This window comes from Oncorhynchus gorbuscha, unplaced genomic scaffold (assembly GCF_021184085.1).
Source record: "Oncorhynchus gorbuscha isolate QuinsamMale2020 ecotype Even-year unplaced genomic scaffold, OgorEven_v1.0 Un_scaffold_1191, whole genome shotgun sequence".
In the NCBI taxonomy this organism is placed as follows: domain Eukaryota; kingdom Metazoa; phylum Chordata; class Actinopteri; order Salmoniformes; family Salmonidae; genus Oncorhynchus; species Oncorhynchus gorbuscha.
The window spans coordinates 152,501-177,712 of record NW_025746045.1 but is presented as its reverse complement, the minus strand read 5'-3'; the positions used below and the strand labels follow the sequence as shown (position 1 = coordinate 177,712).

Genomic DNA, 25,212 nt, shown 5'->3' with positions numbered 1-25,212 from the left:
CACTGTTGAGTAATATACTCCGAAGCGGTGAGAGGCAGCTCCGTCTTCCTCTTCTGCGGCGACGTTGTTTTGGGTCGGCCTCTGGGATTAGATCCAATGTCCTGGGTGGTGAACCGAACAAAGGATCCACTTCGGGAAAGTCGTATTCCTGGTCATAACGTTGGTAAGTTGACGTCGCTCTGATATCCAATAGTTCTTCCCGGCTGAATGTAATAACACTTAAGATTTTCTGAGCTAATAATGTAAGAAATAATATATTAAGGACTAGAAGCGAGGCGACCATCTCTGTCGGTGCCATCTGTGTGTGTATTATCAGGTGTGTGTGTTTATTAGGTATATCTCTACTTTAAAAATAAAACATTTAAGTTATATTTAACTAGGCAAGTCAGTTAAGAACAAATTATTATTTACAATGACGGCCTACCGGGGAACAATGGGTTAACTGCCTTGCTCAGGGCAGAACAACCTTGTCAGCTCGGGATTTGATCTAGCAGCCTTTAGGTTACTGGCCAAACGCTCTAACCACTAGGCTACCTGCAGCCCCTACACTCTAACCACTAGGCTACCTGCAGCCCCTACACACTAACCACTAGGCTACCTGCAGCCTCTACACTCTAACCACTAGGCTACCTGCCTCCTCTACACTCTAACCACTAGGCTACCTGCAGCCTCTACACTCTAACCACTAGGCTACCTGCAGCCCCTACACTCTAACCACTAGGCTACCTGCAGCCTCTACACTCTAACCACTAGGCTACCTGCCTCCTCTACACTCTAACCACTAGGCTACCTGCAGCCTCTACACTCTAACCACTAGGCTACCTGCCTCCTCTACACTCTAACCACTAGGCTACCTGCAGCCTCTACACTGTAACCACTAGGCTACCTGCAGCCTCTACACTCTAACCACTAGGCTACCTGCTCTAACCACTAGGCTAGCCTCTACACTCTAACCACTAGGCTACCTGCCTCCTCTACACTCTAACCACTAGGCTACCTGCCTCCTCTACACTCTAACCACTAGGCTACCTGCAGACTCTACACTCTAACCACTAGGCTACCTGCCTCCTCTACACTCTAACCACTAGGCTACCTGCAGCCTCTACACTCTAACCACTAGGCTACCTGCAGCCTCTACACTCTAACCACTAGGCTACCTGCAGCCTCTACACTCTAACCACTAGGCTACCTGCAGCCTCTACACTCTAACCACTAGGCCCTCTCTACACTCTAACCACTAGGCTACCTGCAGCCTCTACACTCTAACCACTAGGCTACCTGCAGCCTCTACACTCTAACCACTAGGCTACCTGCCGCCTCTACACTCTAACCACTAGGCTACCTGCAGCCTCTACACTCTAACCACTAGGCTACCTGCAGCCTCTACACTCTAACCACTAGGCTACCTGCAGCCTCTACACTCTAACCACTAGGCTACCTGCAGCCTCTACACTCTAACCACTAGGCTACCTACAGCCTCTACACTCTAACCACTAGGCTACCTGCCGCCTCTACTTACAGGCCGTATGAAGGTGACAGCATCAGGTGGAACGAAGAGACTGGCAGCGAAGGCTGTGAGGTGGCGGGTGCTGCAGACGGCCCGGCTGGCATTAGTCTCTGCCAGTGGCACCATGCCGTCCGTACGCCACAGCTTGGCGCTCTCGCTGAAGTACTGGCACAGGGACGTAAACACACCCACCTAGAGAAGGGATGGAATGAGTCAGAGAGATATTTAGAAGGGACGGAATGAGTCAGAGAGATATTTAGAAGGGATGGAATGAGTCAGAGAGATATTTAGAAGGGATGGAATGAGTCAGAGAGATATTTAGAAGGGACGGAATGAGTCAGAGAGATATTTAGAAGGGATGGAATGAGTCAGAGAGATATTTAGAAGGGATGGAATGAGTCAGAGAGATATTTAGAAGGGATGGAATGAGTCAGAGAGATATTTAGAAGGGATGGAATGAGTCAGAGAGATATTTAGAAGGGATGGAATGAGTCAGAGAGATATTTAGAAGGGATGGAATGAGTCAGAGAGATATTTAGAAGGGATGGAATGAGTCAGAGAGATATTTAGAAGGGATGGAATGAGTCAGAGATATTTAGAAGGGAAGGAATGAGTCAGAGAGATATTTAGAAGGGACAGAATTAGTCAGAGAGATATTTAGAAGGGATGGAATGAGTCAGAGAGATATTTAGAAGGGATGGAATGAGTCAGAGAGATATTTAGAAGGGATGGAATGAGTCAGAGAGATATTTAGAAGGGATGGAATGAGTCAGAGAGATATTTAGAAGGGATGGAATGAATCAGAGAGATATTTAGAAGGGATGGAATGAGTCAGAGAGATATTTAGAAGGGATGGAATGAGTCAGAGAGATATTTAGAAGGGATGGAATGAGTCAGAGAGATATTTAGAAGGGACAGAATTAGTCAGAGAGATATTTAGAAGGGAAGGTTGGGGTTTTCAACTCAAGTCAACACGTGGTTTCCTGCTTGTTAAACAACAGATTCTATCAAGTACATACACTCACCGGATAGTTAGGTACACCCATCTAGTACCCGGTCAGACCCCCCACCCTTTTAGCCTCCAGAACAGCCCAAACTCTTCGGGTCATGGATTCTGGTACATTCATGCTGCCAACAGCACGCTCCATCTCATCCCAGAGATGTTCTATTGGGTTTGGTCAGCAATAACATTCTGATTGGCTGTGGCGTTCCATCGGTGCTCAGTTGGTATCAAGAGACCTAACGTGTGCTAGGAAACATTTCCCACATGGGTCAGCTGTCCAGTGTTGGTGATGGCGTGTCCACTGGAGACGCTTTTTCTTGTTTTTAGCTGATAGGAGTGGAACCCGGTGTGGTCGTCTGCTGTATTGGCCAATCCGGGACAAGGATCGATGAGTTGTGTTTTCTGAGATGCCGTTCTGCACAACACTGTTGTATTGTGGCGTCATTTGTCTGTTTATGGCCCTGAATGTTCGCCTTCTCTCATCAACGAGCTGTTTTCACCCACAGGACTGCCGCTGACTGGATGTTTTGTGTTCATTCTTCACACATCATTCTCTGTAAACCCTAGACTGTAGTGTGTGAAAAGCCCAGCAGGGACGTTTCTGAGATACTGTATCCGGCGTACCTGGCACCAACGATCAAACCACACTCAGAGTCTCTTAGGTCACTAGTTTTGTCTATTGTAACGTTAACTGGAACAGGAACAGTAACTGAATGCCTTGATGCCTGTCTGCCTGCGTTATATCAAGCCCTGGACAGGTGGCTCACTGTCTGTAGGAGTTAACCATCTTCCTGAACAGGGTGGTGTACCTAATAAACTGTACTGTAGGTGTTAACCATCTTCCTGAACAGGGTGGTGTACCTAATAAACTGTCCTGTAGGTGTTAACCATCTTCCTGAACAGGGTGGTGTACCTAATAAACTGTCCTGTAGGTTTTAACCATCTTCCTGAACAGGGTGGTGTACCTAATAAACTGTCCTGTAGGTGTATGTATAATGTTTTATAATGTTGTATTATGACATTTAAGCGCCAATTTATACATTTAAGTTCTAACAAACACCCACCTCCAGACGCACCCCCGCGCTGGGGGAGTCAGTGGTACAGCCCGTTGTCACGTTGACATAGTAGTCCAGGGTCGTGTCATGGGACCTGGGCAACCGGAGAAGAGAGGGGGGTGGTTGGTTAGATCTGACTAAAATGGTTGACATGTATACACAGCATTTACAGTAGTCTCTACTGAAGTGTTTCACTCTCTTGACAAGAGGAAGTTCATCTCATGACTTAACATAAGACATCCAGAGTAGAGACCACTTAGACAGACACTTGACAGACGTGAGAGACAGAGAGACCGCTTAGACAGACGACAGAGACAGAGAGACCGCTTAAACAGACGAGAGAGACAGAGAGACCGAGACAGACACAGAGACCGATGACAAACGAGAGAGACAGAGAGACCACTTAACAGACAGAGAGACAGATTGAGACCGCTTAGACAGATGAGAGACCACTTAGACCACTTAGACAAACGAGAGAGACAGAGAGAGACCGCTTAGACAGACGAGAGAGACAGAGAGAGACCGCTTAGACAGACGAGAGAGACCAGACAGAGAGAGAGACCGCTTAGACAGAGACAGAGAGAGAGAGACCGCTTAGACAGACAAAAGAGACAGAGAGAGACCGTTTAGACAGATGAGAGAGACCACTTAGACAGACGAGAGAGACAGAGAGAGAGACCGCTTAGACAGACAAGAGACAGAGAGACCACTTAGACAGATAAGAGAGACAGAGAGACCGCTTAGACAGACTTAGACAGAGAGACAGAGAGACCACTTAGACAGATGAGAGAGACCACCGCTTAGACAGACGAGAGAGACAGAGAGACCGCTTAGACAGACGAGAGAGACAGAGAGAGAGACAGATGAGAGAGACGCTTAGACAGACGAGAGAGACAGAGAGAGACCACTTAGACAGATGAGAGAGACAGAGACAGAGAGAGAGACCGCTTAGACAGAGATGAGAGAGACCACTTAGACAGACGAGAGAGAGACAGACAGAGAGACCGCTTAGACAGACAAGAGAGAGACAGAGAGAGACCCCTTAGACAGACGAGAGAGACAGAGAGAGAGAGACCGCTTAGACAGACGAGAGAGACAGAGAGACACTTAGACAGACAGAGAGAGTCCGCTGACAGAGAGACAGAGAGAGACCGCTTAGAAAGATGAGGGAGACCACTTAGACAGAGAGAGAGACCACTTAGACAGACGAAGAGACAGAGAGAGACCACTTAGACAGAGAGAGAGACAGAGAGAGACCACTTAGACAGACAGAGAGACAGAGAGACAGACAGACAGAGAGAGACCCACTTAGACAGATGAGAGACCACTTAGACAGAGAGACAGACAGAAGAGAGACAGAGAAGAGACAAGAGAGAAAGAGAGATACAGACAGAAGAGAGACAGACAGAGATGAGGGAGAGACCACTTAGACAGACGAGAGGCCAGTGCCTGGATACAGTAATGTGTAATATTCATAGTAGGGAGCACGACCACTGTTCCCTCTAACTGCTCTCTGCACTGAGTGTCAGGTCTGCTGAGCGCGTTTACTGAACACTGAGGCTGAAACAGAGAGACCACTTAGTCAGTTACAGTTTTACTGTGAACACTTTAGACAAGCTGTACCAGCTTTAAGTTACAGTTTTACAGAACACTGAGGCTGTACCAGCTTTAAGTTACAGATTTACTGTGAACACTGACGCCACTGTTCCCTCTAACTGCACTGAGTGTCAGGTTGCAGATTTACTGTGAACACTGAGGCTTTTTATTTTATTTGATTTATTTTACCTTTTTTAACGAGGCAAGTCAGTTAAGAACAAATTTTATTTTCAATGTGAACACTGAACTGCTGTTCACCTACTTTGTACCTTACTCGGGGAGAACTTTAACCTTTTGGTTACTAGTCCAACGCTCTAACCACTAGGCTGTACCAGCTAAGTTACAGTTTTAAAGTGAACACTGAGGCTGTACCAGCTTTAAGTTACAGATTTACTGTGAACACTGAGGCTGTACCAGCTTTAAGTTACAGTTTTACTGTGAACACTGAGGCTGTACCAGCTTTAAGTTACAGTTTTACTGTGAACACTGAGGCTGTACCAGCTTTAAGTTACAGTTTTACTGTGAACACTGAGGCTGTACCAGCTTTAAGTTACAGTTTTACTGTGAACACTGAGGCTGTACCAGCTTTAAGTTACAGTTTTACTGTGAACACTGAGGCTGTACCAGCTTTAAGTTACAGTTTTACTGTGAACACTGAGGCTGTACCAGCTTTAAGTTACAGTTTTACTGTGAACACTGAGGCTGTACCTACTTTAAGTTACAGATTTACTGTGAACACTGAGGCTGTACCAGCTTTAAGTTACAGTTTTACTGTGAACACTGAGGCTGTACCAGCTTTAAGTTACAGTTTTACTGTGAACACTGAGGCTGTACCAGCTTTAAGTTACAGTTTTACTGTGAACACTGAGGCTGTACCAGCTTTAAGTTACAGTTTTAACAGTGGTCAAGTAGGCTACTGTGGCTATTTGATCATAATGTAGGACTACCAGAGGGGTCTACCATCAAAACAATGGAGATAATGCATCCCATAATATTTTAACATGGAAATAGCTGTTCTATCATTCAGCCTACAGTAGCAGCCAATGTGTGGTGTTCAATGTTGGCTACATTCTATGAGAAGTTTGAAAAACACATTCAGGGCTTGTTGACATGAACCTGTTTATCCACTTGTCCTTCAGACAAGGAGGCGACTGAAAATGTTGTTGAGTCGTTTGATGCAAGAAACCACTTTATGAAATAAAATGCATCATTATTCTCATCCCATTATTACAGAGAATCAGACTAATTATGCTTCCCTCTGCCGATTGGCTACTTAGCTTATTCAAGCCTGTCTCAAATGCCCCTTTAAGACAAAAAAGCTCTTTACCGGAGTCACTTTTCAAATGATGTCTAGAAATGCACACGTGTTGTGTCTTGTAGGAAGCAATCACTCCCCTACTGCTGACTACAACTGATCTATAACTGGGCTGATAACAACTGATCTATAACTGGGCTAATAACTCACCAATGAGCAAAGAATATGAACATCCCTACACGCAGCTCTTGCTTTGATCTCAAAACAATCGCATCTACCCACGACCGCTCATGCTGTAGACACAGTCCAGTTCAAAGTGAATGGCACAGATCCATATATGGCAATGGCCTATTTGAATATAGGCCTACTGCAGCTCTGATTGGTTATTGCGCGCCGGTCTGTATTGAGTACGGTATAGAGTAGTGTGTGTCAATGCAATAGAATCCTACTCCGATGCGTTCTGCATACAACAAAATCTCTTTCACAGTTAGTTTTGCATACAAAGTCTTGCATAGTTCAGATTGTTTCGGTATGTTCCATTGAAAGTGGCTAATATTGCGTTGATTCGAGCACAATTCTCACAGGGAAACGATAGTGTTAACGGGGAAAACTAAAAAGTTGAGGTTCTGTCTTGTGCTTCTCTGCGCGGGCTGATATTAATTCGGGCTGATATTAATTCGGGCTGATATTAATTCGGGCTGATATTAATTCGGGCTGATATTAATTCTGCGTGGCAGTCCATAGAAGGAACATTGACTCATTCCATATCACTGTGGCAACCACTCACTCTGGGGACAGGAAGAAGGTGTACTTCCTGTGGTCCAGGTCCCGCCCCCTGGTCATGCTGAGTGTGATGTGTTTCCTGTCTGTGAAGTTGAACTCGTTGGGCCAGTTGGAGGAGTGGAGGTAGGTCATGATGGAGGGGTCCGCCTCGCTCACCTCTGACCTCACCCCATCTGGAGAGGAGTAGGGGATAGGGGTGAGCTTACCCCCTCTCTGTACATCCCCTAAATACTGACCCTATACACTATTCAATTCAATACAACTTTATTGATATCCCAAAAAATGTCAATTACTTATTTGACTTGATTTGGCAATTGAAAAATACAATTGAGTCCCACATACCCTGCAAACTTACTATAAAGAGGTACAGCTAAAGTGGGAATATGTATTATATTGTGATTATATTTATACTGCGACTCTGTTTCTATTGTGATGCAGTTTCTATTGTGATTCTGTTCCTATTGTGATGCTGTTCCTATTGTGATGCAGTTCCTATTGTGATTCTGTTCCTATTGTGATGCTGTTCCTATTGTGATTATGTTCCTATTGTTCTGTTCTATTGTGATGCAGTTCCTATTGTGATTCTATGTATATCGTCATTATGTTCCTATTGTGATGCAGTTCCTATTGTGATTCTATGTATATCATTATGTTCCTATTGTGATGCTGTTCCTATTGTGATTCTATGTATATCGTCATTATGTTCCTATTGTGATTCTGTTCCTATTGTGATGCAGTTCTATTGTGATGCTGTTCCTATTGTGATTCTATGTATATTGTCATTATGTTCCTATTGTGATGCTGTTCCTATTGTGATTATGTTTCTGTTGTGATGCTGTTCCTATTGTGATTATGTTTCTATTGTGATGCTGTTCCTATTGTGATGCTGTTCCTATTGTGATGCTGTTCCTATTGTGATTATATTGTGATTCTGTTTCTATTGTGACTATATTCCTATTGTGATTATATTTATATAGTGATTCTATTGTGATTATGTTTCTAATGTGATTCTATTTATATTGTGATTCTGTTCCTATTGTGATTCTGTTCCTATTGTGATTCTGTTCCTATTGTGATTCTGTTCCATTATGTTCCTATTGTGATGCTGTTCCTATTGTGATTCTATGTATATCGTCATTATGTTCCTATTGTGATTGTTCTGTTCTATGTATATCTCATTATGTTCCTATTGTGATTCTGTTCCTATTGTGATGCAGTTCCTATTGTGATGCTGTTCCTATTGTGATGCTGTTCCTATTGTGATTATGTTTCTGTTGTGATGCTGTTCCTATTGTGATTATGTTTCTATTATGTGTTCCTATTGTGATGCTGTTCCTATTGTGATTATATTGTGATTCTGTTTCTATTGTGACTATATTCCTATTGTGATTATATTTATATAGTGATTCTATTGTGATTATGTTTCTAATGTGATTCTATTTATATTGTGATTCTTTCCTATTGTGATTCTGTTCCTATTGTGATGCTGTTCCTATTGTGATTCTGTTCCTATTGTGATTATGTTTCTGTTGTGATTCTGTTCCTATTGTGATTATGTTTCTATTGTGATGCTGTTCCTATTGTGATTCTATTGTGATTATGTTTCTAATGTGATTCTATTTATATTGTGATTCCATTTCTATTGTGATTCTATTCCTATTGTGATTATATTTATATCTGATTCTATTGTGATTATGTTTCTAATGTGATTCTATTCCTATTGTGATTCTATATTGTGATTATATTGTGATTCTGTTTCTATATTATTTTTCTATTGGGATTCTATTTATATTGTGATTCTGTTTCTATTGTGATTATATTCCTACTGTGATTCTATTCCTGTTGTGATTCTATTCCTATTGTGATTATGTTTCTATTGTGATGATATTCCTATTGTGATTCTAGTGTGATTCTATTTATATTGTGATTCTATTTCTATTGTCATTCTTTTTATATTGTGATTCTAGTGTGAATCTATGTCTATTGTGATTCTATTTCTGTTTCTATTGTGATTCTGTTTCTATTGTGTTTCTATTGTGATTCTATTTCTATTGTGATTCTGTTTCTATTGTGTTTCTATTGTGATTCTATTTCTATTGTGATTCTGTTTCTATTGTGATTCTGTTTCTATTGTGATTCTGTTTCTATTGTGATTCTGTTTCTATTGTGATTCTGTTTCTATTGTGATTCTATTTATATTGTGATTCTGTTTCTATTGTGATTCTATTCCTATGATTCTTACCGTCCAGGGTGGTGAAGTTGAGTTGGATGAACAGTCCGGCCTGCTGGTTGGAGTTACCGGCGCTGACTCGTACGATGACAGAGTCACACCGGCTCACGTTAATGTCCCTGGCTAAAGGGACTCCCGTCACCCCTGCCCCATTGCTGTCGGTGGCGCTGCCATTGTTCACGGCAACGGTGATGGCTTGGTTGTCGTCGAGGTCTGAGATTGGGATCTGGGAACCGTTCTCTGCCCGGAACTCCATGGAGGCCACCTATTGTAGATTAGGATTAGAATAGAATTAGGATTAGAATAGATTAGGATTGATTAGAATTAGGATTAGAATAGATTTAGGATTGATTACAATTAGGATTAGAATACATTAGAAGACATTGATATCAACATCATGAATCCTCCATAATAGAAAACACATCATACAGACAGTATAAATAAATTAGAAACAAGTCCATACCTCGGTACTGACTGTGTAGTTAGCCACAAAGTTAAAGGGGAACGGGTTGGGCTCCACCTGGATAGTGGAGAGATGGGGAGGGAGGGAGGATGGGAGGGAGGGAGGATGGGAGGGAGGTTAAAACATGTATGAAGGAATACACATCTATGATGACTTGATGAATGTGTACATGGGTACTTTGACGGACAGTCACTCTCACTCACACTTACACACACACACACACACACACACACACACACACACACACACACACACACACACACACACACACACACACACACACACACACACACACACACACACACACACACACACACACACACACACACACACACACACACACACACACACACATTCACTCACTCACTCACTCACTCTCACACACTCACCTGGAACATGAGTTGTACCACGCTGGTAGCTGCTCTGCTCAGACTGTTGTTGAAGGCTCTGGGGATGGAGAACCGTCTGCACTCTGGGGAGAACACAGTCCAATACAACTTTATTTAATAGAACACAACAGTATAGAGCTTTATATAATAGAACATAATAAAATAACTTTATTTAATAGAACAGAATAAAATAACTTTATATAATAGAACAGAATAGAATAACTTTATTTAATAGAACAGAATAAAATAACTTTATATAAAATAGAAATAGAACATAATAAAATAACTTTATATAATAGAACATAATAAAATAACTTTATTTAATAGAACAGAATAAAATAACTTTATTTAATAGAACATAATAAAATAACTTTATTTAATAGAACAGAATAAAATAACTTTATTTAATAGAACATAATAAAATAACTGTATATAATAGAACATAATAAAATAACTTTATTTAATAGAACAGAATATAATAACTTTATTTAATAGAACATAATAAAATAACTTTATATAATAGAACAGAATAGAAAACATTAGTGTCTGATTTAAGATTTAAAAAACGTCTTCAATTCAGTTCTCCACCCTACAAGACCACACACACACCCCCTCCCATCTCTCCTCTCTCACCCCCCCCCGCCACACACACACTCACACCCCCCCCACACACACACTCACCCCCCCACACATACACTCACACACACACACACACTCACACACCCCACACACACTCACACCCCCCACAAACACACTCACACCCCCACTCACTTCCCCCACACACCCCCTCCCACGATCTGCTCTCATGCCCCCTCCACACTCACACCCCCCACACACACACACACCCCACACTCACACCCCCACCCCCCCCCGTCGACCACATCACCCCCTCCACTCACACCCCCCCACACACACACACCCACACACTCACACCCCCACCCCCCCACCACATACACACTCACTCACCCCCCACACACACACACCCCCACACACCCCCTCCCTTCTCTCCTCCTCCCCCCCCACACACACACCCCCACACACACACACACCCACACACTCACACCCCCCCCCCCACACACACTCACACACACCCCCACACCCACCACACCCACACACTCACACCCCCCCACACCCCCCACCACATACACTCACACCCCCCCACACACACACACCCCCACACCCCCTCCCTTCTCTCCTCTCTTGCGCCCCCCACACACCCCCTCCCTTCTCTCCTCTCTTGCGCCCCCCACACACACCCCTCCCCACTCACACCTTTCCACCTCCACCTCTTACACCTACCCGGTGAGTCATCGTCGTGGTAGCAGAACAGCGACTGGGGGTCGGCCCGTTTTCCCGTGGCGGCGATCTCCGTCCCCCAGCACCAGTGGTTCCTCGTTAAGGACGCGGGAGTGCATCAGGATACGCATCAGCGCCGACGACAGATTATAGGCCTGGGCTGCTACGCGCAGGGGTGTGCCTCGGGGGGCTGGTGAGGCTGGGGAAGGGAGGAGTCCAGCTGGAGGTCGGGGTAGGGGGGCCCCAAGAGCTGCTGGGAGGCCGACTGGCTTACCTGGTGGATAAGGTCACCTGGAGGGAGGAGGAGAAAGGGAGGGAGGAGGGAGGGAGATGGAAAGGAGGGAGAGGAGAGGGAGGGAGGAATGGGAGGGAGGAGAGGGAATGGGAGGAGGGGAGGGAGGGAGAGGAGAGAGAACGGGAGGGAGAGAGAGAGAGAAAGGGAGAGAGAGGAGAGAGAGAAAGGGGAGGAGAGGAGAGGGGAGTGGGAGGAGTGGGTGGGAGGGAGAGGAGAGAGGAACGGGAGGAGTGGGTGGGAGGTAGAGGAAGGGAGGGAGAGGAGAGAGAGGAAGGGAGGGAGAGGAGAGAGAGAGGAAGGGAGGGAGAGAGTGGAAGGGAGAAGGAGGAGGGAGGGAGAGGAGTAGGAGGGAGGGAGAGAGAGAGGGAAGGGAGGGAGAAGAGAGAGAGGGAGGGAGGGAGAGGAGAGAGGGATGGGAGGAGTGGGAGGGAGAGAGAGGGGAGAGAGAAAGGGAGAGAGAGGAGAGAGGGAAGGGAGGAGGAGTGGGAGGGAGGGAGAGGAGAGAGAGGGGAGGAGTGGGAGAGAGAGCAGAGAGGGACGGGAGGAGTGGGAGGGAGGGAGAGGAGAGAGGGAGTGATGGTAAAGATGAAGCGTTCTGTAGAGTCTTGGAAAGTCTTAACTAAAATAGTGACATTTTCAACTATTTGTATGGATATGTGTGTGTGTGTGTGTATGTATGTGTGTGTGTGTGTGTGTGTGTGTGTGTGTGTGTGTGTGTGTGTGTGTGTGTGTGTGTGTGTGTGTGTGTGTGTGTGTGTGTGTGTGTGTGTGTGTGTGTGTGTGTGTGTGTGTGTGTGTGTGTGTGTGTGTGTACTCACCCATGATGTTGAGGATGTTGTCTGCTATCTCAGTAGGTGTGACTGTTCCCTGCTTGGTGTCTGTCTCCAGGATGTCCAACATCAACTCCAGCTTATTCAACGTGCTGTTCTGACATTCCTCACAGATAAACTCACGACTCACCGCCTGACACACACACACACACACACACACACACACACACACACACACACACACACACACACACACACACACACACACACACACACACACACACACACATCAATAATTTAGTTTCCTAGAACACAAACTTTCCAATAATCAATAACATAAAGAGGAGATATAAATATTGAGGTGTTTAATTGATTGAACTTTCTCTCTTTCTCCCTCCCCCCTCCCCCACTCCCTGCCCCTCTACCCTCCCTTCCTCCCTCTCACTCTACCCTCCCTTCCTCTCTCCCCCTCTACCCTCCCTCCCTCTCACCCTGCCCATCCCTCCCTCCCTCCCTGCCCCTCTACCCTCCCTCCCTCTCACCCTGCCCATCCCTCCCTCCCTCCCTCCCTGCCCCTCTACCCTCCCTCCCTGCCACAGACCCTCCCTCCCTCCCTGCCCCTCTACCCTCCCTCTCACCCTGCCCCTCTACCCTCCCTCCATGCCACAGACCCTCCCTCCCTGCCCCTCTACCCTCCCTCCCTGCCCCTCTACCCTCAGTCCCTGCCACAGACCCTCCCTCCCTGCCCCTCTACCCTCCTCCCTGCCCCTCTACCCTCCCTCCCTGCCCCAGACCCTCCCTCCCTGCCCCTCTACCCTCCCTCCCTGCCCCTCTACCCTCCCTCCCTGCCCCTCTACCCTCCCCCTGCCCCTCTACCCTCCCTCCCTGCCCCTCTACCCTCCCCCCCTGCCCCTCTACCCTCCCTCCCTGCCCCTCTACCCTCCCTCCCTGCCCCTCTACCCTCCCTCCCTGCCCCTCTACCCTCCCTCCCTGCCCCTCTACCCTCCCTCCTGCCCCTCTACCCTCCCTCCCTGCCCCTTTACCCTCCCTCCCTGCCCCTCTACCCTCCCTCCCTGCCCCTCTACCCTCCCTCCCTGCCCCTCTACCCTCCCTCCATGCCCCTCTGTCAGGGCAGGGTCCTTCCCTGTGTGTGTGTGTCTCACCATGCATTGTGCCAGGGCAGGGTACTTCACGTGTGTGTGTGTGTCTCACCGTGCATTGTGCCAGGGCAGGGTACTTCATAGTGTGTGTGTGTGTGTCTCACCGTGCATTGTGCCAGGGCAGGGTACTTCATAGTGTGTGTGTGTGTCTCACCGTGCATTGTGCCAGGGCAGGGTACTTCATAGTGTGTGTGTGTGTGTGTCTCACCGTGCATTGTGCCAGGGCAGGGTACTTCATAGTGTGTGTGTGTGTGTGTCTCACCGTGCATTGTGCCAGGGCAGGGTACTTCATAGTGTGTGTGTGTGTGTCTCACCGTGCATTGTGCCAGGACAGGGTACTTCATAGTGTGTGTGTGTGTGTGTGTCTCACCGTGCATTGTGCCAGGGCAGGGTACTTCATAGTGTGTGTGTGTGTGTGTGTGTGCATTGTGCCAGGGCAGGGTACTTCATAGTGTGTGTGTGTGTGTGTCTCACCATGCATTGTGCCAGGGCAGGGTGTTCATAGTGTGTGTGTGTGTGTGTGTGTGTCTCACCGTGCATTGTGCCAGGGCAGGGTACTTCATAGTGTGTGTGTGTGTGTGTCTCACCGTGTTGTGCCAGGGCAGGGTACTTCATAGTGTGTGTGTGTCTCACCGTGCATTGTGTGTGTGTGTGTGTCAGGGCAGGGTACTTCATAGTGTGTGTGTGTGTGTGTGTGTGTGTGTGTGTGTGTGTGTGTGTGTGTGTGTGTGTGTGTGTGTGTGTGTGTGTGTGTGTGTGTGTGTGTGTGTGTGTGTGTGTGTGTGTGTGTGTGTGTGTGTGTCTCACCGTGCATTGTGCCAGGCCAGGGTACTTCATAGTGTGTGTGTGTGTGTGTGTGTGTGTGTGTGTGTGTGTGTGTGTGTGTGTGTGTGTGTGTGTGTGTGTGTGTGTGTGTGTGTGTGTGTGTGTGTGTGTGTGTGTGTGTGTGTGTGTGTGTGTCTCACCGTGCATTGTGCCAGGCAGGGTACTTCATAGTGTGTGTGTGTGTGTGTGTCTCACCGTGCATTGTGCCAGGCAGGGTACTTCATAGTGTGTGTGTGTGTGTGTGTGTGTGTGTGTGTGTGTGTGTGTGTGTGTGTGTGTGTGTGTGTGTGTGTGTGTGTGTGTGTGTGTGTGTGTGTGTGTGTGTGTGTCACCGTGCATTGTGCCAGGCAGGGTACTTCATAGTGTGTGTGTGTGTGTGTGTGTGTGTGTCTCACCATTGTGCATTGTGCCAGGGCAGGGTACTTCATAGTGTGTGTGTGTGTGTCTCACCCAGTGCATTGTGCCAGGGCAGCCGAGGTCTGGAGTGTGCCGAGGCTGTATGTCGTTAACTGTTGTCAGGTCGAGGGCCGTGAGAGCTCTGGTGATGTCACTACGCACGATGACCCGGTAACCGCGCTCTGCCCTGGATACTATCGGCGACTCACGGGTCTGCTCATACTGGGAGAGGACAGGGGTAAACAGAGCAATTCATGAAAAACACTATATATATTTTTATATATATATATTTATATATATATTTAATTCTGTGATGAGAAGAGGGGGAGAGAGAGAAGATGGGGGGAGAGAAGGAGGAGAGAGAGGAGACGAGGGAGGAGAAGAGGAGGAGAAGTAAACGAGAAAAGAGAAAGTAGAAGAGGAGATGAGGGGGAGAGAGAGAAGAGACGAGGGGGAGAGAGAGAGACGAGGGAGAGAGAGAGAAGATGGGGAGAGGGAGAGAGAGAGAGAGAGACGAGGGGGAGAGAGAGAGGAGAGAGGGGGAAAGAGGGAGAGAGGAGACGAGGGGAGAGAGAGAGATGAGAGAGAGAAGATGAGGGGAGAGAGAGAGGGAGAGATGGGGAGAGAGGAGATGAGGGGAGGAGAAGAGAGGGGAGAGAGAGAAGATGGGGAGAGAGAGGGGGATAGGGGAGATAGAGGAGAAGATGGGGAGAGAGAGAGAGAGAAGATGGGGAGAGAGAGAGAGATGGGGAGAGAGAGGGGAGAGAGAGAGAGGATGGGATGGGGAGAGAGAGAGAGAGGAGATGAGGGAGAGAGGGGAGAGAGAAGATGGGGAGAGAGAGAGAGAGAGGGGATGGGGAGAGAGAGAGAGAGATGGGGAGAGAGAGAGGGGAGAGATGGGGAGAGAGAGATGAGATGGGGGGGAGAGGAGATGAGGGGGAAGATGGGGAGAGAGAGAGGAGAGAGGGGAGAAGAGAGAGGGGAGAGAGGAGATGAGGGGGAGAGAGAGAGAAGATGGGGAGAGAGAGAGAGAAGATGGGGGAGAGAGAGAGAGAAGAAGATGGGGAGAGAGAGAGAGAGGGGGAGAGAGAGGAGAAGATGGGGAGAAAGAGAGAGAGATGAGGACATGTAGGGAGAGAGAGAGAGAGAGAAGAGATGGGGAGAGAGAGAGAGATAAACATGGGAGGAGAGATAAACAGAGAGAGAGAGAGATAATGGGGAGAGGGGAGAGAGAGAGATGGGGAGAGAGAGGAGAGATGACATATAGGGGAGGGAGAGAGAGAGGAGAGAGATAAACAGAGGGAGGGAGAGGAGGGGAGGAAAGGAGAGGGGTAGTTAACAGGTGGTCTGCTAGGAGACAACACCATAAACAGGGAGAATAAACAGACATCAGGGGGAGAGAGAGAGATCTCAGACATACTGATTGAGGGAGAGATTTCTGCCTCACTGGCTGAACACATTAGCTGACTGGGAGATGGGAACAGGGAGAGAGAGAGAGAGGGGGAGAGAGATACAGACATGTAGGGGGGGAGAGGACTGTAGGGGGAGAGAGAGACATACATAGGGGAGAGAGAGATGAACAGACATATAGCAGGAGAGAGAGAGATAAACAGACATACAGGGGGAGAGAGAGATAAACAGACATACAGGGGGAGAGAGAGAGAGAGATAAACAGACATATAGGAGGAGAGAGAGAGATAAACAGACATACAGGGGGAGAGAGAGAGATAAACAGACATATAGGAGGAGAGAGAGATAAACAGACATATACAGGGGGAGAGAGAGAGAGATAAACAGACATACAGGGGGAGAGAGAGATAAACAGACATACAGGGGGAGAGAGAGATAAACAGACATATAGGGGGAGAGAGAGATAAACAGACATATAGGGGGAGAGAGAGATAAACAGACAAACAGAGGGGATAAACAGACATACAGGGGAGAGATAAACAGAGATAAACAGACATACAGGGGAGAGACATAAACAGACATACAGGGGAGAGAGAGAGAGGGAGAGAGAGATAAACAGAGAGATAAAGAGAGAGATAAACAGACATACAGGGGAGAGAGAGATAAACAGACATACAGGGGAGAGAGAGAGAGAGATACAGACATATAGGGGAGAGAGAGATAAACAGACATACAGGGATAAACAGACATATAAACAGGGAGAGAGAGAAAACAGACATACAGGGAGAGAGAGAGATAAACAGACATACAGGGGAGAGAGAGAGAAACAGACATATAGGGAGAGAGAGGGAGAGAGAGAGAGAGAGAGAGAGAGAGAGAGAGACATACAGGGGAGAGAGAGAGGGAGAAAGAGATAGAGAGAGAGAAGATAGATAGATAGATAGATAGATAGATAGATAGATAGATAGATAGATAGATAGATAGATAGATAGATAGATAGATAGATAGATAGATAGATAGTATATCCTACCTCATTGAGAACAGTGATCAGGGCCAGGGACAGCTCTCTGACCCTCTGTGAGTCTCCCTGTTTCAGTAGCTGTCTGAGTGTGGTGGAGGTCAGCTCACTGAGCCAGTGGGGCAGGCTGCTGTAGCCTGGAGGACTGTCTGGAAGAACCACGTCCACAGACCTAGGGACACACACAATAACAAAACACACACACAGACACACACACAGACACACACACATGATAAGAACCCACACACATGATAAGATAAGAACCCACACACACACACACACACAGAAGAACAGACACACACACAGACACACACATGATAAGAACCCACACACACAGACACACACACAGATAAGAACAGACACACACACATGATAAGAACCCACACACATGATAAGAACCCACACACATGATAAGAACCCACACACATGATAAGAACCCACACACATGATAAGAACCCACACACATGCATAAATGCATCTTCACAGTGTGTGCCCAATGCGTCATAATGGCCCTTACTTGTTGAGAGCGGTGATTGCTGCCCCCTGGTGGTCTTCTACAGTAATGGATGCTGACACCCTGTATCGACCTGATCTGAACCCAGGGGGCAGGAAGGCAGAGTGCTCTGCACTGGTCCCTTTATACACACAGAACTCCTCACAGTGCGTGTCACTGCAGCGAGTCACCAACAGGCTATACAGGAGAGGGGTCTCTGACACGCCCAGGTCACTGTAACCTAGAGGAGGGAGAGGCCTGAGTTACTGAGTCACAGTGTCTGACACACTCAAGACTTCGGGAGGAGAGACGAGAGAGGAGGGAGGATAGAAAGATGTCGAGTAGAGTATAGTAGAGTAGAACAGAATAGAGTACAGTAGAAAAAAGAATAGTAGAGAATATAACAGAATAGAGTAGAGTAGAGTAGTATAACAGAATAGAGTTTAGTGGAATAGAGTAGAGTATAATAGAATAGAGTACAGAGAATAGTAGAAAAGAGTAGAGTATAGAAAAATAGAGTAGATTATACAGTAGAGTAGAATATAGTAGAGTATAGCAGAATAGAGTAGAGTATAGTAGAAAAGAGTAGAGTATAGTAGAAAAGAGATAAAGAGTATAGTAGAATATAGTAGAGTATAGGAGAATAGATAGAGTAGTTTATAGGATATAGGAGAATAGAGTGGAATAGAGTAGTATAATAGAGTAGAGTTTAGTGGAATAGAGTAGAGTATAGGATAATAGAGTAGAGTATAGTAGAATATAGGATAATAGAGGAGAGTATAGGAGAATAGAGTAGAGTATAGGAGAATAGAGTAGAGTATAGGAGAATAGAGTAGAGTATAGGAGAATAGAGTAGAGTATAGGAGAATAGAGTAGAGTATAGTAGAATAGAGTAGAGTATAGGAGAATAGAGTAGAGTAAATAGAGTTAGAATAGAGTAGTATAGAGATATAGTATAATAGAGTAGAGTTTAGTGGAATAGAGTATATAGAATAGAGTAGAGTATAGTATAATAGAGTAGAGTATAGGAGAATAGAGTAGAGAGAATAGAGAATAGGACATTAGAGTATAGTAAAATAGAGTAGTTTAGTGGAATATAGTATAATAGAGTAGAGTTTAGAATGGAATAGAGTATTGTATAATAGATACAGAGTACAGAGCATAGTAGAAAATAGAGTAGAGTATATTATAATAGAGTATATAGTAGAATAGAGTAGAGAGAGTATAGAGTAGAGTATAGTAGAATATAGTAGAGTAGAATAGAGTAGAGTATAGTAGAATAGAGTATAGTAGAGTATAGTAGAATATAGTAGAGTATTGTAGAATAGAGTAGAGTATAGGAGAATAGAGTATAGAGAATATAGGAGAATAGGTTAGAGTATAGTATAATAGAGAATAGAGTTTAGTGGAATAGAGTTATAGTAGAATAGAGTAGAGTATAGTAGAATAGAGTAGAGTATAGTAGAATAGAGATTATAGGAGAGATTAGAGTAGAGTATAGGAGTAGAATAGAGTAGAATATAGTATAGTAGAATAAAGTAAGAGTACATAGCATGGGAGAACAGTAGATTATAGTATATAGTAGAACATAGTATATTATAGTAGAATATAGTAGAGTATAATATAGTAGAATTTGTATAGTAGAATAGAGTAGTGTACAGTAGTATAGGAGAATAGAGTAGAATATAGTAGTAGATTATAGTAGAGTATAGTAGAGTAGAATGTAGTATAGTAGAGTAGAATACAGTGAATCTACCTGAACAGTTGAAGTACACCCTGTCCACCAGTGTTCTGATTGGTCCCCCTCTCCTCCTCCCCCACTCGGAGGTCACAGTCCCCGCCCGCCGGGGGCATGTTGGGCTGTAGCGTGATGGACGCCACGCCCTCGCGGTCCATGTTGCCGTCGGTTACGTGGAGGGTGAAGACGTAGGAATCTCCATCTTGCAGGATGCCCTGGCGGAGAACCAGGTTCATACTGTCACGTCCAGTTGTTGTGCTGCTGGAGTCCAGGACCAGGGTCTCGTTACGAAGGGTGACTGCCGTCCAACGCTATGGGGGAGGAGAGAGAGAATTAATGTCTGCTGCAGTCCAGGACCAGGGTCTCGTTACGAAGGGTGACTGCCGTCCAACGCTATGGGGGAGGAGAGAGAGAATTAATGTCTGCTGCAGTCCAGGACCAGGGTCTCGTTACTAAGACGCTAGGAGAGGAGGGGAGGGAGAGGGAGAGGGAGAGGGAGAGGGAGAGGGAGAGGGAGAGGGAAGGGAGGGAGGGAGAGGGGAGAGGGAGAAGGAGAGGGAGAGGGAGAGGGAGAGGGAGAGGGAGAGGGAGAGGGAGGGAGAGGAGAGGGAGAGGGAGAGGGAGAGGGAGAGGGAGAGGGAGAGGGAGAGGGAGGGAGAGGAGGAGAGGCAGAGGGAGGGAGATAGAAAGATAGAAGTGAAAGGTATTTTACTGTTGATAGTTCCAGTCTAAACTGTTGTCAGAGAGGAGAGGTCAGAGGTCATACTGAACATGTTGTTTTACAGTAATTATATTATATAATTATATTACAACTCCAATCTAAATTACATTAAATGTAATGTAAATGTAACACTGACCTCATCTTACTGAGACAAGGGAACACTGACCTCATCTTACTGAGACAGGGGAACACTGACCTCATCTCACTGAGACAGGGGAACACTGACCTCATCTCACTGAGACAGGGGAACACTGACCTCATCTTACTGAGACAGGGGAACACTGACCTCATGTTACTGAGACAGGGGAACACTGACCTCATCTCACTGAGACAGGGGAACACCGACCTCATCTTAGTGAGACAGGGGAACACTGACCTCATCTCACTGAGACAGGGGAACACCGACCTCATCTCACTGAGACAGGGGAACACTGACCTCATCTTAGTGAGACAGGGGAACACTGACCTCATCTCACTGAGACAGGGGAACACTGACCTCATCTCACTGAGACAGGGGAACACTGACCTCATCTCACTGAGACAGGGGAACACTGACCTCATCTCACTGAGACAGGGGAACACCGACCTCATCTCACTGAGACAGGGGAACACCGACCTCATCTCACTGAGACAGGGGAACACCGACCACATCTCACTGAGACAGGGGAACACTGACCTCATCTCACTGAGACAGGGGAACACTGACCTCATCTTACTGAGACAGGGAAACACTGACCTCATCTCACTGAGACAGGGGAACACTGACCTCATCTTACTGAGACAGGGGAACACTGACCTCATCTCACTGAGACAGGGGAACACTGACCTCATCTTACTGAGACAGGGGAACACTGACCTCATCTTACTGAGACAGGGGAACAATGACCTCATGTTACTGAGACAGGGGAACACCGACCTCATCTCACTGAGACAGGGGAACACTGATAGACTCAGAGTGGTTAAGTAATACAAAGGCATAGGGTCAGAGGTGAGACACACACACACACACACACACACTTTCAAGTCTTACCCCACGGTGGAAGGGGTGACAGTTGGTGCAGGTTCCAGCCAGGTAGACATAGGAGTTCTGACTGACCTCGAAGATGGACCGGGCCTTACAAGAGACACACTCCAGGTAGACCATGGGGATACGACCACTCTGGACCAGCACCTGGGAGGACACACTGTTACACCATGGGGACACACTATTACACCATGAGGGAGGGAGGGAGGGAGGGAGAGAGAGAGAGAGAGAGAGAGGAGAGAGAGAGAGAGAGAGAGAGAGAGAGAGAGAGGTTAGAGAGAGAGAGAGAGAGAGAGAGAGAGAGAGAGAGAGAGAGAGAGAGAGAGAGAGAGAGAGAGAGTTGGAGAAGAGAGAGAGAGAGAGAGGAGGAGAGAGGGAGAGAGAGAGGGAGGGGGTTGCGAGAGAGAGGGAGAGGGGTAGAGTCGCTTTGAGAGGGGAGGGGGTTGAGAAAGAGAGGGAGAGGGAGAGAGAGGGAGGGGGTTGAGAGAAGAGAGAGGGAGAGGGGAGAGAGAGGGAGGGGGTTGAGAGAAAGAGAGGGAGAGGGAGAGAGAGGGAGGGGGTTGAGAGAAAGAGAGGGAGAGAGAGGGAGGGGGTTGAGAGAAAGAGCGAGGGGGGAGAGAGAGGGAGGGGGGAGAGACTAGCATATGCCAGTAGGTTGGTTTACAGACTAGCAAATGCCAGTTAACTCTCCCAAAACATATACCAGAGCAAGTCCCCATTCCCTGTAACCTTTTCATTAAAATAATGATGATAATCATGATTTACTCCTCTGAGACGAAGGGTGTGTTTCATTCTACCGAGACATACACTCCCTTCCTCTCCAGGGCTCCACTCTGTCCTGCCTTACTCTCCATTTGAACATCCAAGTTAGCCTGAAATCCACAGACCTGTTTCGTGCTAACATTCCACTCCTTGTAGTCCGTGTCGTGTGCCAATGTTTGGCAGAGCAAGCTAGACGAGCCATGGAACGTTAGCATAAAACAGACTGATACTCGGGCTAGAATCAGGTTGATTTGATCTAGACAATCTCTACTTACTACAATCGCGCCATAGGTCACTGCTATCTGGGATTGTTAGGACGTCCCTACCCTAAACCTAACCTTATCCCTTCTCTCTCTCTCAACCCCCTCCTCCTTTACCCCCTCCCCCACCCCTACCCTCTTTCCCTTACCCTAACCAGCCCTCTCTCTCTCTCTCTCAACCCCCTCCTCCTTTACCCCCCACCCTCTTTCCCTTACCCTAACCAGCCCTCTCTCTCTCTCTCAACCCCCTCCTCCTTTACCCCCCACCCTCTTTCCCTTACCCTAACCAGCCCTCTCTCTCTCAACCCCCTCCTCCTTTACCCCCCCCACCCCCACCATCTTTCCCTTACCCTAACCAGCCCTCTCTCTCTCAACCCCCTCCTCCTTTACCCCCACCCCCCCCCCACCATCTTTCCCTTACCCTAACCAGCCCTCTCTCTCTCAACCCCCTCCTCCTTTACCCCCCCCCCCCACCCCCACCCTCTTTCCCTTACCCTAACCAGCCCTCTCTCTCTCTCAACCCCCTCCTCCTTTACCCCCCTACCCCCACCCTCTTTCCCTTACCCTAACCAGCCCTCTCTCTCTCTCTCTCAACCCCCTCCTCCTTTACCTCCCCCTACCCCCACCCTCTTTCCCTTACCCTAACCAGCCCTCTCTCTCTCAACCCCCTCCTCCTTTATCCCCCCCCCTACCCCCACCTTCTTTCCCTTACCCTAACCAGCCCTCTCTCTCTCTCAACCCCCTCCTCCTTTACCTCCCCCTACCCCCACCCTCTTTCCCTTACCCTAACCAGCCCTCTCTCTCTCAACCCCCTTCTCCTTTACCCCCCACCACCCTCTTTCCCTTACCCTAACCAGCCCTCTGTCTCTCTCTCAACCCCCTCCTCCTTTACCCCCACCCCTACCCCCACCCTCTTTCCCTTACCCTAACCAGCCCTCTCTCTCTCTCAACCCCCTCCTCCTTTACCCCCCCCCCCTCTTTCCCTTACCCTAACAGCCCTCTCTCTCTCTCTCTCTCTCTCTCTCTCTCTCTCTCTCAACCCCTGGCCTTTACCTCCCCCTACCCCCACCCTCTTTCCCTTACCCTAACCAGCCCTCTCTCTCTCAACCCCCTTCTCCTTTACCCCCCCACCCACACCCTCTTTCCCTTACCCTAACCAGCCCTCTCTCTCTCTCTCTCTCAACCCCTCCTCCTTTACCCCCCCTACCCCTACCCCCACCCTCTTTCCCTTACCCTAACCAGCCCTCTCTCTCTCTCAACCCCCTCCTCCTTTAGACCCCCACCCTCTTTCCCTTACCCTAACCAGCCCTCTCTCTCTCTCTCTCTCTCTCTCAACCCCCTCCTCCTTTACCCCCCCCACCCACACCCTCTTTCCCTTACCCTAACCAGCCCTCTCTCTCTCAACCCCCTCTTCCTTTACGCCCCCCCACCCACACCCTCTTTCCCTTACCCTAACCAGCCCTCTCTCTCTCTCAACCCCCTCCTCCTTTACCCCCCACCCTCTTTCCCTTACCCTAACCAGCCCTCTCTCTCTCTCTCAACCCACTCCTCCTTTACCCCCCTACCCCCACCATGTTTACCTTACCATAACCAGCCCTCTCTCTCTATCTCAACCCCCTCCTCCTTTACCCCCCCACCCCACCCCCACCCTCTTTCCCTTACCCTAACCAGCCCCCTCTCTCTCTCTCAACCCCCTGTCCTTTACCCCCCTACCCCCACCCCCTTTCCCTTATCCTAACCAGCCCTCTCTCTCTCTCTCTCTCAACCCACTCCTCCTTTACCCCCCTACCCCCACCATGTTTACCTTACCATAACCAGCCCTCTCTCTCTCTCTCAACCCCCTCCTCCTTTACCCCCCCTCCCCCACCCCCACCCTCTTTCCCTTACCCTAACCAGCCCTCTCTCTCTCTCTCTCTCTCTCTCTCAACCCCCTCCTCCTTTACCCCCCCCACCCACACCCTCTTTCCCTTACCCTAACCAGCCCTCTCTCTCTCAACCCCCTCCTCCTTTACGCCCCCCACCCACACCCTCTTTCCCTTACCCTAACCAGCCCTCTCTCTCTCTCAACCCCCTCCTCCTTTACCCCCCCCCCCACCCTCTTTCCCTTACCCTAACCAGCCCTCTCTCTCTCTCTCACCCCTCCTCCTTTACCCCCCTACCCCCACCCTCTTTCCATTACCCTAACCAGCCCTCTCTCTCTCTCAACCCCCTCCTCCTTTACCCCCCCCCCCAACCCTCTTTCCCTTACCCTAACCAGCCCTCTCTCTCTCTCACCCCCTCCTCCTTTACCCTTTACTCCTTTACAGTTGTACAACTGACTAGGTTTCCCCCTTCCCTTCCCCTCTAACCGAACCTCAAGCCATAACCATTTACAGGTCCAACTCAGTGGGTTAGGGACCATTACACACAGTCTGGTCAGCTGTCAGGTAGCAGTTAGTAGCAGTGGAACTACAATCACATGTGTTTATGGTGTGCTTTCAGACTGAACAGGACTGAGAAACCGCCTGTAAGGAGCTCCGTAGCACACCGCCTGGCTAATGGTGATGGGTAATATGCTAATGTGGTCGCTATGGGAGTCGGGAACACAAGAAACAACAACCTTTTCATCAAGTCTGTGTTGGCTGAACATCTGTCTGCTGCATAAACAATACCAGTCATCAAACACTAACAAATTTAAATATTTACATATTCTAATGAAACAAATGGACAAAGAACAATGATGCAGACAACAGAGTTCTGAATAGAATAGTAAACATTTCATCT

The 25,212-nt window shown here is 47.7% G+C and overlaps 1 protein-coding gene across 1 annotated transcript in view; it reads right to left on the bottom strand.

Annotated features, from left to right (window-relative positions):
• LOC124021738 (polycystin-1-like) overlaps positions 1–25,212 on the bottom strand; it is a gene marked incomplete at its 3' end in the record, with an annotated part of 147,470 nt that overhangs the window by 10,429 nt on the left and 111,829 nt on the right. The window contains 17 exon segments of the mRNA XM_046336870.1: positions 1,520–1,699; positions 3,575–3,659; positions 7,204–7,372; positions 9,442–9,694; positions 9,893–9,949; positions 10,282–10,364; positions 11,581–11,657; positions 11,659–11,785; positions 11,788–11,868; positions 12,691–12,835; positions 14,960–14,992; positions 15,078–15,245; positions 17,464–17,623; positions 17,969–18,185; positions 19,701–19,750; positions 19,752–19,993; positions 21,434–21,574. Coding sequence (XP_046192826.1) covers positions 1,520–1,699; positions 3,575–3,659; positions 7,204–7,372; positions 9,442–9,694; positions 9,893–9,949; positions 10,282–10,364; positions 11,581–11,657; positions 11,659–11,785; positions 11,788–11,868; positions 12,691–12,835; positions 14,960–14,992; positions 15,078–15,245; positions 17,464–17,623; positions 17,969–18,185; positions 19,701–19,750; positions 19,752–19,993; positions 21,434–21,574 — 2,268 coding nt within the window.